Source organism: Chinchilla lanigera, unplaced genomic scaffold (genome assembly GCF_000276665.1).
Source record: "Chinchilla lanigera isolate Chin_1 unplaced genomic scaffold, ChiLan1.0 scaffold00031, whole genome shotgun sequence".
NCBI lineage: Eukaryota > Metazoa > Chordata > Mammalia > Rodentia > Chinchillidae > Chinchilla > Chinchilla lanigera.
In genome coordinates, this window is record NW_004955432.1 from 8,995,966 (window position 1) to 9,009,209 (window position 13,244).

Here is a 13,244-nt window from a genome sequence, read left to right on the forward strand (position 1 = left end):
CATTGCCATGTTCATTCTTATACTAATGAGCCAGTTATTCTTACAAATATCACATGTCTTGAAAGAACATTAGCACATTTTGAATTAAACTTACCCAGTTCTTTGTGCACAAACTTGAAATTGTTTAAGAAAAATAATTGAGTCCTTTAGTATATAATCATTTGAAAACTTCATACTGGAAGCATCTTAGGAAAATACTATGGAATTGGAAAGACCATTTGTTTTCAAGTCAGAAGAATCTGCATTTGACTGCTGATGTGACTTTTACTGGCTATATGACTATGGGCAAATTTTTTAAACATCTGTGAGTAGTAAGGATATTATCATTAACATTGTGAAGATTGGATGAGTAACTGGTCAGAGCCTTGGCTGACTGCTGTGGACAGAGAATAAGATATATATAAAATAGCCTTTTGTTTCTAGGACTTCGGTCTAATCATTGACGTAATTTTTCACAAATAATTTTCCCCCCACCTCTGGTACTGGGAATCGAACTCACAACCTTGCGCTTGCCAGGCAGGCACTGTGCCACTGAGCTAAACCCCCAGCCCCACAAATAATTTTTAAAATAGTGATACAACTAACATGATAGGGTTTAAACTCAAGTCTTTGTAGAACTTTTACTGTACATTTCTGTAGTAATGCCTACTGGAGTGGTACCAGGAAAATGGAAATAAAGGATAAATATCAGAACATTTTGATGGAAAGATATTAAGATCCAAGCATAGGGGAAAATTATGAAGAATCTTCTGTTATTTGGGCCTAGGGAATATGGAGAATGATGGTACATTAATATTCATAGTGAAATCAGGCAGAAAGGTGGGTAGGAGCTTCATTGTAGTGATACAGGAAGCGAGTTCAACAAGAAAGGCACTCACAAGAGAACTGAAAACTCTGTGGCCTGTAGGTGGTATGTAGCTTCCATTTTGGCCCTAAGTCTGTGGAAAGGCTCTGAACCACTCGACCCACAAAAGCATGCCCATTATCTGAACCCACTGTCACGGGAAGCCTGTACCGGGGAATAACTAGCTTTATCAGAGCTTTTATCACCTCTCTAGATGTCTCAGTTCTTGTGGGGATGGCCTCTACCCAGCCCAGATAGGTGCAGATGAGGACCAACAAATACTTCTTGTTCCCAATGGTGGGTTTGATTTCTAGAGTCTACCTTCACGTTCAAAAGGCACTATTCCTTGTCTGCGAACTTCGGGCAGTTTCTGTGGATGAGAAACGGGATTATTGTGAGCGCAAGCCATGCATCTGTCTGCCACAGAAGCACATAGAATCCAAAGTGTAGAAATAAAGAAGTGACAGCCAAGCAGCTCAGCCATGGCTGTCTTTCCCAATTGAGTATGGCTGTGCAGCTCCTGGATCACAAAATGTCCTACAGCCTCAGAAAGGAACGTCTTTCCTCCTGGCAAAACTTGCCATCCGTTTTGTTCTGTAGCTCCTTCTGTAGTGGCCCACTTAAGTTCTGCTTCTGAATATTTGGGTAACTTGAGCGGGGCCACTAGACCCAGGCCATAGGGTGTGAGGCTCCAATGGCAGCTTGTTCGGTTACTAAATCAGCTGCTGGGTTTCCTTGTGCCTCTAAGGAATTTCCTTTGTGATGACCCGGACAATGGATCATGGCTATCATGGCTGGTAGCAAAACAGCCTGTAACAAGTTCAGTATCTCTTCGGAGTTTTTAATGTCCTTTAGCCCATAGTTAGGAGGCCCCTTTCCCAGTAAATGGCACCATGGACATGCAAAGTAGCAAAGGCATGTCGGGCTTGTAAGGCTTATCTTTCCCTACCTCCAAAGCCCAAGTAAATGCCATCAGTTTGGCCTTTTGAGCTAACGTTCCAGGAGTCAAAGCCTTGGACTGGACAGTCTACCTAAGCGTGACAGCTGTTGCTCCCACCCCCTGAACCCTGTTGGTTACCATGCTGTTACTGTCCAAGAGCAGGGTCAAGTCAGGTTCTGGAGGGGTGTGGCTTGTAGGTCCGGTCTGGCTGAGTAGATTGCCTCGATTGTTTTCACATAGTTGTGCTCAGGTGGCTCCAGTGATGTCGGTAAAAGGGAGGCAGGGTTGAGGGTCCCCTTAGCAGACAACATTTTTTGTTCCCCACTCTGGATCTTCTCATTCAAAAGTGAACAACTCTTGGACTGTAACAGACAAAGGAATACAGAAAAAGAAATTTAAATCCAATACAGCATACCAAGTCCAAGTAGGTAGGAATTGACTAAGCAAGGTATAGGGCTTGGGTACAGTAGGGTAAAAGGTTACAAGCAGGGCATTCATTGCCTACAAAGTCCTGGACTGGGTGATACCCATTTGTCCCAGGCTTGGGAACCGGCAAAAAGGAGTATTTCAAGGAGACTGACATTTTTCACAGGGCTAGGGCCATATTGGTTATCCCTTTAGCCCGTCTATCTTTTTAATTTTTGGTCTCCAAACTTCAGTTGCTGAATTTCAGAAGAGCCTTGAAATAAAAAGTATAGCCAGAGAACTGCTACTTCTCACCAAGTATGAATGTTCTAATAGATGAATCGTGTAGAATGTTGACAGACAGTAATTACACAGTTTTACAGAGAAAATTTAAACATAGTATTAAAACGTAACAGTCATGATGACATTTTTGTAACACATTTAAATCTCCATCTTGGGGCTGGGGATTTAGCTCAGCGGCAAAAGCGCCTGCCTGGCAAGTGCAAGGTCGTGAGTTTGGTTCCTGGTACCGGAGAAAAAACCAAAAAAAAAAAAAAAAAAAAATCTCCATCTTGAAATAGAATAGTCTTCTAGTCAGTTACATAAGGAGCTTTTACCTAATTTGTTGTCCTTATGTCACTGAAGAAATTTGTCATATTGTCTGGGCTGTTATTAATTTTATCAGTTTACATAACTGGCTGATTTTTTTTTCCTAAACACACTATGTGGTCCTTTTAAGTAGGGATGTTTCATAACTTTAAATTCCCAATAGATTATCTGATCACAATTCTGTACATGTAAGTGCTTCTGAATATGTGATCAGTTTAAGTTCTCAGAAAGAAAAGATACCCTAGGAAGTACCAGAAAGGTCAGTTCATTCAGTACATCATTTCTACAGAAAAACAGAAGGCCCAGAGAAGGTAAGTAAAATTATTTGTGTCATACCACAAAAATTTGGCACTAAGAAAGCCCAAATATCATGTATCCATGTGCAACTTAACTAAAGAACAACATAAAGATATTAGGTCGTGGCTAACAAAATAGACAAATTAATTCTGTAGTGACACAGTGCCAGACTTGTCTAATACTCATAGCCAAACAGGATCTATATAGCTTAAGTTTCTACAGAATTCTGCCAATGTAAGAAGCTTATCTAAACAGAGCCATACTCCTAATAAGCACTGTGTACATTAACATTTGCAATAGTATTATTACTTTTAATATACTGGCAAATAGGACTTATCAAATTATACAGGATAGTTTAAAAGTCTTAACATCATATATACATGAAACAAAAATAAAGGAAAATATTCATGCATACCAACATGTAACATAAAACAACTTCAGGGGGCTGGGGATTTAGCTCAGCGGCACAGCGCCTGCGTGGCAAGCGCAAGGTCGTCAGTTCGATTCCTGGTACTGGGGAAAAAAAAACCAAAAACCAAAAATAAATAAATAAATAAATAAATAAAACAATGTCGAAATAAGTAAAAAGGGAAGGCATTATGAAAATTAAACTTAACTATAGAATAATAAAGACAAAGCACAAGCAAAGTCAGTAGTGAATTACCTCTAAAATTATTCATGGAAGAGAGCTTTGACACTTTGAAAAGACCAGATGCCTATCTTTCTAGGTTATGTTTTATCTTAAATTAGTCCAAATAATAATTCATATGGTTTTCATTATTACTTATCATTTGACTAATGACCTCTTGTTGACTTGACATGAACCTCCTATCACAAATATCTGAAGTACAGGAGAAAGGTAGATGTCTGAATCTGAAAAAAAGTGTCTATCCCTCTACACAATACCAGTTTTACATTTTAGAATACTGTACATTTGGAAGGCACAAATACATTTAATACATCATGAAATTAACAATAACCAGTTGTCCTTATTTTGTTTCTTAATTTAGTTTTGTACCAATAGCATTTTTTTAAATAAAAAAAACCTTATTGTCTCCTTTTTGAAAACCTAACCTTTGACAATCACCATTGTAAACATATCATAATAATACATTTTGAGTAATATTTTTTGAGGTGTCTCCCATAAGGCTATGAAGATTATTGGGGCTACTAATTAATGAAGAAAAACTGGTTAATGTTATTTCAGACAGCTGCTCTTCATTTATAAATCAGAGTCCTATCTAGTAATGTCTCCTCACCCTAAGAGATTTCTGTTTAATTATTTTAACAAATTTTTGATAATCTGTGAAAATACAATCTCAATACTTGATACATTAAATTTGAACAGTGAGAGATTCTCAAATCATAAGACATACACAACAATAAGCCTTACATTTATAAAACCAATTTTTACATCATTTTGACCAGCTGGCAACTTTTGGTGAAAGCATATCTTTAATTTAGGTGATGCTCATCTATAAGCCAAATTAAATTTTAGACAGTTGTTTCAAAATTACAAAAAATACCAAAAAAAATTTGTTGGGCTTAAATAAAACAGCTGTTTACAGACTGGACCGAGAGACAAACAAAAAACATACAAGACAATTTGCTTATGAAATCAGAGTGCACTCAAATATATTTTGGCCAGATTGAATCATAATAATTCCTTTTGACCTAGGAATGGGGCTGTTGGCTGAAATGCCAGTGTCTATTCAAGATCCAACAGATCTTTCCCCCACATTTGCAGTTAACATGGATTCCTTGGGGCTGAGGGACAGGGACCCATTTCTTCATCAATCTCAAACTTCCCCTGACTCCACCACAAACACTTTCTTCTTCCTTTTTCTCTCCTTGTCTAGCAGATTTGGACACTCCTGCTTGAAATGTCCCTTCTCTTTACAGCATGCACATTGGTTCAGACCCGAGAATGTGAAGGCCTTCTCCTTGTTTGCCCTTCTTTTTTCTCTCTCTAGTTCCCAACTGTGTCTCCTTCCTGTAAGTTGCTAACATCATTTTATTCTGTTCCTGCTTAAACTTCCATTTTGTGTCTTCTCTGTCATGAAACAAATTTTGGGCGATCTCTTACCAGGTAGGACAAGTTCATCCCTGTAGTACCTTCCAGTTTCTGCTGCTTGTGACACTTCTGCCACCTCATGTAGGTCAGTGGTGCAACCAGCCGCAGAATGAAGCTCTTCCCTCAGAGCCCGATGACTTTTTTCTAAAGCATGTAGCCCCTCCTTAGTGTTGTAATCCCAGTTGGGGTTTCTTTGTCCTGTGTAGTTTTTCCCGTATCTCATTTGTTTCTCAGCCACTTTTAACATGCTTTCTCCTCTGAAGAAAAAAAGGTTGACGTTATCTGTTGACAGTCACCCCAGGTGGGGCAGTGAGTCTCAAACACCACTTCCAGCAAAGTAATCAAAGCCAGAGTTTGCTCTGAAAAGGGGTTTTTAATAGTTCTCCAATTGCAGAATGAGGGTTTCTTCTCTGCTTCATCGCAGCAGCCTGCCAGAGAGGCAAGACTGGGATCAGACCTGAGGAGGAGACTTCCTCCTCAGAATCTGCAACAGGCTTGGGGTGGGGAAGGCTGCCTTCGGCAGCGCAGCGACAGTAGAAAGCCACAGGGTCAGTGCCGCAGCTGAAGAGGAATCTCTCCGTGAGGCAAGCTAGGGGGTGTATAGGATGGGGCGGTGCCTGAGTTGGGAGACAAAAGGATGGATCATCTTTCTTAGGTGCCGAGGGCAAAACAGGGTTTCTGCTTAGGGGACCTTTTCTCAATTACCAGAACTTGATTTGGGAATCCACAAACACATCTTCTTAATCATGCACAAACCAGAATGGTGGGCTTAACGCTGTCAAGCTCATGATAGCTCAATTAGGAACAAAGAGAGAACAGTTTACCTTAGCTGGCCTTTCCTCCCCAACTCAGTCAACAATCCAAACAAGAGCCCGAGGCTGTGGCAAGGCTGTGGGACCTGAAATCTGCAAGCATTTGGGGGAAAAACACAGAGCAGACAAACAGACAAACAAAGCAAAACAATCCTGGGAATCATGAATCGCATCTATCAGTTTGAAAAAATATTTAGAGTTCAGATCTTGGCCAATCCAAACCAAACTCAGAGACAAAGCTCTGAGCAGACTCACAGACAAAGCTGTGAACAAACTCTCAGCTACACTGAGACCAGATGGCCACATTGTCTCTGAGCCTAGGCCTATCAAATTGTCAGTCTGGAAAGAAAAAGACAATTCCAATCTTAATCTTACCTGGATTGGAGGGTGCGGCTTCAGTTGTTCCGTCTGTGCAGCCTCAGCACCCCGGCACACTGTCGTCCTCAGGTGGCCCGCTGAAATCAGCTGCGGTGCCTTGCTACCCAAAGAGTGGCTGGCGAAACCGAAAGGCGTAGGGCCTCTTCATAGGAGAGGACATTTTTCTCATGAAGCCAGTCTCAGGCCCAGGACCTCCATATGATACGGCAAGCAAGTTTAACAAGAAAGGCACTCACAAGGATACCGAAAAGGCAGGAACAAACAAAGCTTTATTAAGCCGGCTGATGAGCAGTCTAACCAGGAGCCAGAGAAGATATCCACCCTGCTCTGGTCTCACCTTCAGATGAAGTACATTTTAGGTTTCCATAGTAACCATATCTCATTTTTGGAAATCTTAGAAGAATGTCACACAGTTATCACAAACTTTACTTCTTCCAGCAGGTCAGACAGCTGAATTCCAAATGCTCTTTGCAGTTTAACTTTTAGCCTACTTCCCAATCTGTCCTTTTTGTTCTGTTCCCACTTGATAACTGCTCTAAGTGAGTTGATAACCAGCTGAGGCGGGTGGGGATCACCTACAGCATAAGTGAACTTTAAGTTTGTTCTCTTAATATGGAGTCAAAAACAGAAAATGGAGTCTCTCTTGCTCTATCAGTAGGAAAGCAGTAGTGCATTTGGTGTTAGATTATTTTTTTCACTTTGGCAGTAAACACTTTATAAAGCTCACAGAATCAGGTTATTGTGGACTAAGTATTTTTTGCAGTTTTGGTCAAATGAGTGAATAATCAGAATGGTGTTCTCAGCTATAAAAATAAGAACTAAGAAACAAAGGCAAGGATCAGAATTTTGTATGTAAGGGGCAATCAGAAAAGTGGGAAAAATGGTGAGAAAGTTAATAGAACCAAGAAAGGGCAGAGAAATATTTAGAAAGATGAGATGGACAGAAAACGTGAATATACATTTCACAGCAGGAGAGAAACAAATAATAGCCTTTGAAAGAAAATTTACCCTCAGAAATTAAGACACTTACTCTTACAAAGTTTTAAGATTGTTCCTACAAATTATTGAAGTTTTAAGGAAGAATTTAAATGATACTGTTATGAAAATGAAATAATTTGAAATATGGTACTACACTTAAATTTCAAATAGTTTAACAAGTGATAAGATTTTATTATATAAGAAGTATCCATGGAAAGATATAAAGATATTCTTGTAAGAATCTTATAGCATTGTTTGTCATAGTGAACATTTGGAAACAACCAAGTGGCCAGTGCAGGTTAATTATATGTTTTTTGGTTTTTTGGTGGTTTTTTTGGTACCAGGAATTGAACTCAAGACCTTGTGCTTGCCAGGCAGGCGCTTGTACCACTGAGCTATATCCCCGGACCCAAGTTAATTATATGTAATGAAATGAGATAGTGATATAGCTTATATGTGGTCAATTTGGGGAAAAAAGGAAAGGGTGGAAGACAGTAGGAGAAAGTAGGGTATGTAAGGAAGAGGAGGATGGAATAAAAGCAATGTGAAATGGTAGTGAAGAATTACATTTTCCAAAAGTGAAAATTACAGATTTTCTCCTTTTATTTTTTCCTTCTGTTTCCTAAATACTAATCTTACCTCATTTTTGTTACCAAGTTAACCCTTTTAGGTGTCTGTTTATTTGAATTAATTAGAAACCCACAAATATGTATATTTATTACCTTGAGGGTAGGGATGGATCCCAGGGCATCACACATGGTAGGCAAGTTCTGTACTAATAAGCTACACATCCCGAGCCCTTTTTATTTTAAGATAAAGTCTTACTCAGTTGCCCAGACTTGTCGCAAGCTTGAAATCTCCCTACCTTAGTCCCCTAAATAGTCAGGAGTACAAGCATGCACCACCACACCTGCTAAGTTAAGCATTTTAAGAGCAACTTTTTCACAAAGTACTGACTGATTGTAGGCTATAGAATACGGACGTAAGTACCAAAAGATATATGTGAATAGAGTAAACATAAAGTCCAAAAGTAATTGTTTAAAATAAGAATCTGCTTTTATTGCCACTGCATGTCAGTTTGACTAAAGATAATCACTGTTACTTTTGCTGTGTGTTCTTCCAGAAGTTTTTCTGTGATATATACATAACATGTATTAAAACAAGTTTTAGTAAAAGTGAGATAGTACCTTTTTACCTCAATAAATCTAAGATTCTTTTTTAAAAAAAAAGCCAGTACCTGTAATAGCTCTATAGCATACATTTATAGTAGCCTTTATAAAATGTCATAAAATACATTTGATATATAAAAATTGTGCATCATTTGTATTACTTTTAAAAGGAAAATTTGGCAAAAATGTAAATTAAGTTACAATATCTGTAAACCCTGACCTGTCATTTTTGTCTCTCTTGCCCTAGTACACATTTTATGCATGGTTTGAATTGTAGATGAATAGCAAAACATACAAACAACTTTTAATTCCTTCATCCTCTTTTTTTTTAATATTTAGCTCCTCCATTGATTCAGCGGTAATAAAAGAATCTGATGGACAGAGAACAGTATATGCTGGAAGTTGTCTAAAAGAGAATATTGATGGTACAGTGGAGGTATCATTTTTAATTTTTTATTTTAAAGTTAATTGCAGTGACTCATTTTTTACTTTCATTTTTATGTCTGTGGCTTACGCATAAATATTTTCCAGATGTGAGCATAATACAGAAGACCTAAAGAAACTTAATATATTTTCACAGCGTAGGAAAAAACCAGAAAGTTACATTTTCCTTAAGTATGTTAGAGTTTAAATTTTGTCTTGTTTTCATAATTGTTTATTTATGGGCTGTGTTGCAAATCAGTTTTGCCCTGACCAACTTCCTTCTTCCCATCACGGGAAGTAGGACCACGCCATCTTTAGAATAATTTAGGAATTCCCAGAATCCACATTGCTAAGGCTGGGATAGTGGGTGAAGCCTCCTTCCCAAGAGGCCTGTGATACAAAAACGTTCCTTCTCTTTTCTAGTGCATGCTATCTAGCTGAACCACTCTCTGCCTGTCCTCAACGTTGTATTAGTCCTAATTCTCAAAACTTTTCTCAGTCCTCCAACTGAGAAACTTTAGTCTTCATCTTCACTCAGTAGATTTTTAGCTCCTACCTCCTAGAGAAAATAAATTGCTGATTGCCCTTCTTCATTCTGAGTATTAGAGATATTAGCCACATTCTTGATTCTTCTGCAGTCATCCTTTATGCAATGTCTGTTCAGGTGAAACTGAGATGAATGGTAAATAAACAAATACTTTCATACTGAGAATATGTTTACATTTCTGAAACAGGTTACTTTATATATTGATGAAAATAATTTGTATTTATGGAAAATTGGATCCTATTAAAATATGCCAAGAAAATTTGCTTGTAATATCATGAGCAAGCAGCCACTACTGAACATTTTATTTGAGATGAAATATGCATATACATGTCTTATTAATTATATCCAAATATCCCTGACTTACATTAGAATTACGGTAATAATTATAAATATATAAATAAGTTTATCTTTTTGAACTGTACTTCTGCATTCACAATAGTAAGTATAATTGTTTGGGAGAATTACTCACTAGTATGAGGCTTTTAGTTAAAGGGGAATAAAAATTTATTTATTGCTGAGAGTATCTCAAAGTTTTCCAAGAAATAGTGATGCTGTGAGAATATTTTGAGAATAGACCTTAAAAACAACTAGTATACAATTAGTGTAAATAAATGTCATATTTTGCTTGCTTTTTAATTTAGTTTTCTGGTGAATTTGGAGTGAAACAAGAAACAAATATGGTTAAGTTGCTAGAAAAACAGTACCAAGAACGATTAGAGGAAGAAGTAGCTAAGGTAAGTTTGTTTTTGAGGAAGATTACCTTGGTTTATATTCTCTTTGAGACTTCAGAAAAACATAGATTGTACTGATGGTATGTGATTTGTTTTTATACGTTTCATATATATTTCTTCATTAAGTTGTTAGATGAGATCAACTATGATTGCATTAAATGGAAATTCCTGTTTTTCTTGGGGAAGGAACATTATTTTCTGGATGTCGACAGTAATTAATTAGAAACCCACAAGTCTGTATATTTGTTACCTTGTGCGTGAAAGCAGCAGGAAAGATAGGAAAAGAAAGTGATTGTCTTCTATGTATTGAAAAGTTACTGTGACATTAAATAATAACTACAGACTCTAAGGGAGCACTGTCACTGACCAACAGCTCCTGGCTAAGTGGAGATATTCTATCATTGTAGATTTTTACTTATCACTGTCCTCAGCTGTTAGGCCAGAGTCACTCTTTTAGACTCTGAAATATGTTTTTATTACTTTCTCATTGCTGAATCATAATAACCAAAACCTACAACTTGAAGTAGGGGAAGTTTCTTTTGGTTCAGTTTGTAGCTGTTTTAGTCCATAGTTGACTGGCTGAAGACAGCACAGCGTAGCAGAGTAGCGCTGCAGAAGAGTAACAATTCATGGCATGGCAGGCAAGAAGCAGAGCAGGGTCAAGGGATGAGAAAGGAGATACAGGTAGGTAGGTAGGTAGATAGATAGATACATAGATAGATAGATTGATTTATATATCTATACCTAAATATATCTGTCTGTCTAGGTCTATGTCTGTTTCTACATCTGTAAGTGTATATATCCTTCCATGCCACATCCACACTGACCCACCTCTTCCACCAACTTCACCTCCCAACATCACTCCAGCTGTACATCCACCAGTGGACTAATCCAGTGATGCGTATAACACACACACATGATCCAGCCACCTCCCAAAGCCCCACCTGTGAGCACCTGAGGTCTTGGGAGGTGAGGTGTTTTAGATATAAGCCGTAAAGGAGATCAAGACCTCCAGACCCAAGGAAATATCTGGACCATGAGGTCTAAGAGGCACCATCATTTTTATATAGCTTCCATTGTCTGGTTCTGAGAAGAATGCAGATGCCCTCTTCTGCCTAACTCCTGCATAAATATCTCAAATGGACTATTATATCAGGGCATCATGCTATCATAATTAATATGAGGTTTGATATTGTATACACTATAATTTAAGTTCTTGTTCTTCTGGTTTACTAAATGTGTGACCTTAGGAAAGTTACTTAATGCTGATTTTATAAAAATACTTTACAAAGCACTACTCAGCTATGCTAACAGCAGAACACTAAAGTATAGGCCAGTGAAAACAATTCTTAAGACAGCTAAAGTATTATACTATGACCTGAGAGACATTGATGGCCCAGCTCGGTCCAAGAATAATACAGATGGTTGACATGTACTGATGAGATTATGCTACACCTTATACCCTCAGGTATGATGCTGGAAAAGTTTGGAACCATTTTGCTGAAGGTTCAGGCATGTTAGAAGCAGCGCAGTAGGAATAATGAGTCCCCGTATAGCTCACAGTAGGTTTTTCCTGTGATTTTGATGTACAGTACTGAAAATACATAATTATTTATACTTTATTTCCAGACCATATTCTGAAGAGAGGATAGCTGGGAAAAAAGATGAGTCCTTTGCTCCTGCAGACCTTACATTTTAGTTGGTATAGCTAGACATCTGGACACAGATGGCAATAAGTACTGCAAAGAGCAATAAGGGCATGTCCTTACACCCCAGGATGTAGAACTGCTGAGTTACTTAGTTAAGCTTCTAGACTTCAAGTTGATACAATGTATCAACCATAACAGAAGAGAATATTAAATTATGGTGGATGTTTCTCATAGATGAAAGATTATAGTTGCAAATTAGCTGTTTGATTTTACAATGTGAAAGTGTAGTGACCTCCAAGAACATACTTGATGTGGAGATGGACTCTGATGGTGGAGTATTTGATGGTGGAGATGGACTCTGGTTAATTTGAGTTTGAAAGCATGAAGGGGAGGAATTAGTTGAACTGTTCTGAGTTTTACTTAAAAGGGAATCAGAAAAATACAGTGGTAGCAAAAGGTGATGTAGAGAACTAAATGGTAGATTTTTGTGGTTGCTGTTTTGTTTTTGTTTAAGTTGAGAAAAATTGCAAATCAAATAATTCACGAGCAAGGAAGGGAAAACAGCTGATTCAGAAGAGAGAGTAGCAGTTGTGGAACAGAGTCTGTGAGTCAGTGAGGGGATTTGTTATATGGGGAGTTCCTGTTGTATAGGAGCATGGCAATTTAATCCGTAACAGTAGGAAGAAGGCATAAAATACTTGGGGTTTGTTTGTGGTTTTTATTGGTACATGTTTGCAGTACATGCAGTTTACAGTCATCTTGGGATACATGTGCATAGTGTGGTTCTTTTTTTAATCCCCTTCCCTCTCACTTCCATCTCTCCTTTAATTCTCCTTTCCCCATTTTCGTTTTTGTTGGTATATTAAATTTATCTTGTGTTTATGATATAAAATGTTTACATTCATGAAGTTATTAGGTTCCTGTACATAGCCTATCTTTATTCTACTTACTTCTCCCCCCCACCCCCCGCCTTCATCCTCAGTCTCCAAGCCCCTTCCCACTTGCAAGAGATCTGCCTCCTTGTCTCCCAGTGTCCTTCCTGTGTTGTGGTCTTTGTTCGAACTTGAAGGCAGAAAATATTTGGTTCATTGTTCAGGTGTGTTTTCACATGCCATATTTAGAGCCTGTGAAAGTTCTTTTCTGATTGCTTCCCTTCTCACAAAACTATGCAAGGTTAACATTAGAGAATGGAAGCAGAAAGAAGCGGGGAGGGGTGGGAGGGAGAACGTGAGAGAACTGGAAGTGGGAAATTGAATAATGGCTCAGTATCACTGAGGGCGCATTGCAAGTGTATTGGTGTGAATTTAAGTGCGACCAGTTTGCCTCATTGGCTTTTTCCTTCCTCAGTGGTGGCCCAGAGTTAGCTGTAGGCACAAGTGGAATTTTGT

General features: G+C 38.2%; 1 protein-coding gene across 7 annotated transcripts in view; it reads left to right on the forward strand.

Moving 5' to 3' along the window:
* Positions 1 to 13,244, forward strand: part of Akap9 (A kinase (PRKA) anchor protein 9) — a 157,836-nt gene that overhangs the window by 62,929 nt on the left and 81,663 nt on the right. For all 7 annotated transcript variants that reach the window (XM_005388001.2, XM_013515942.1, XM_013515944.1 and 4 more), the window contains 2 exons: positions 8,846 to 8,942; positions 10,118 to 10,210. In XM_005388001.2, the coding sequence (XP_005388058.1) occupies positions 8,846 to 8,942; positions 10,118 to 10,210 (190 nt within the window). The remainder of the gene's footprint in view (positions 1 to 8,845; positions 8,943 to 10,117; positions 10,211 to 13,244) is intronic.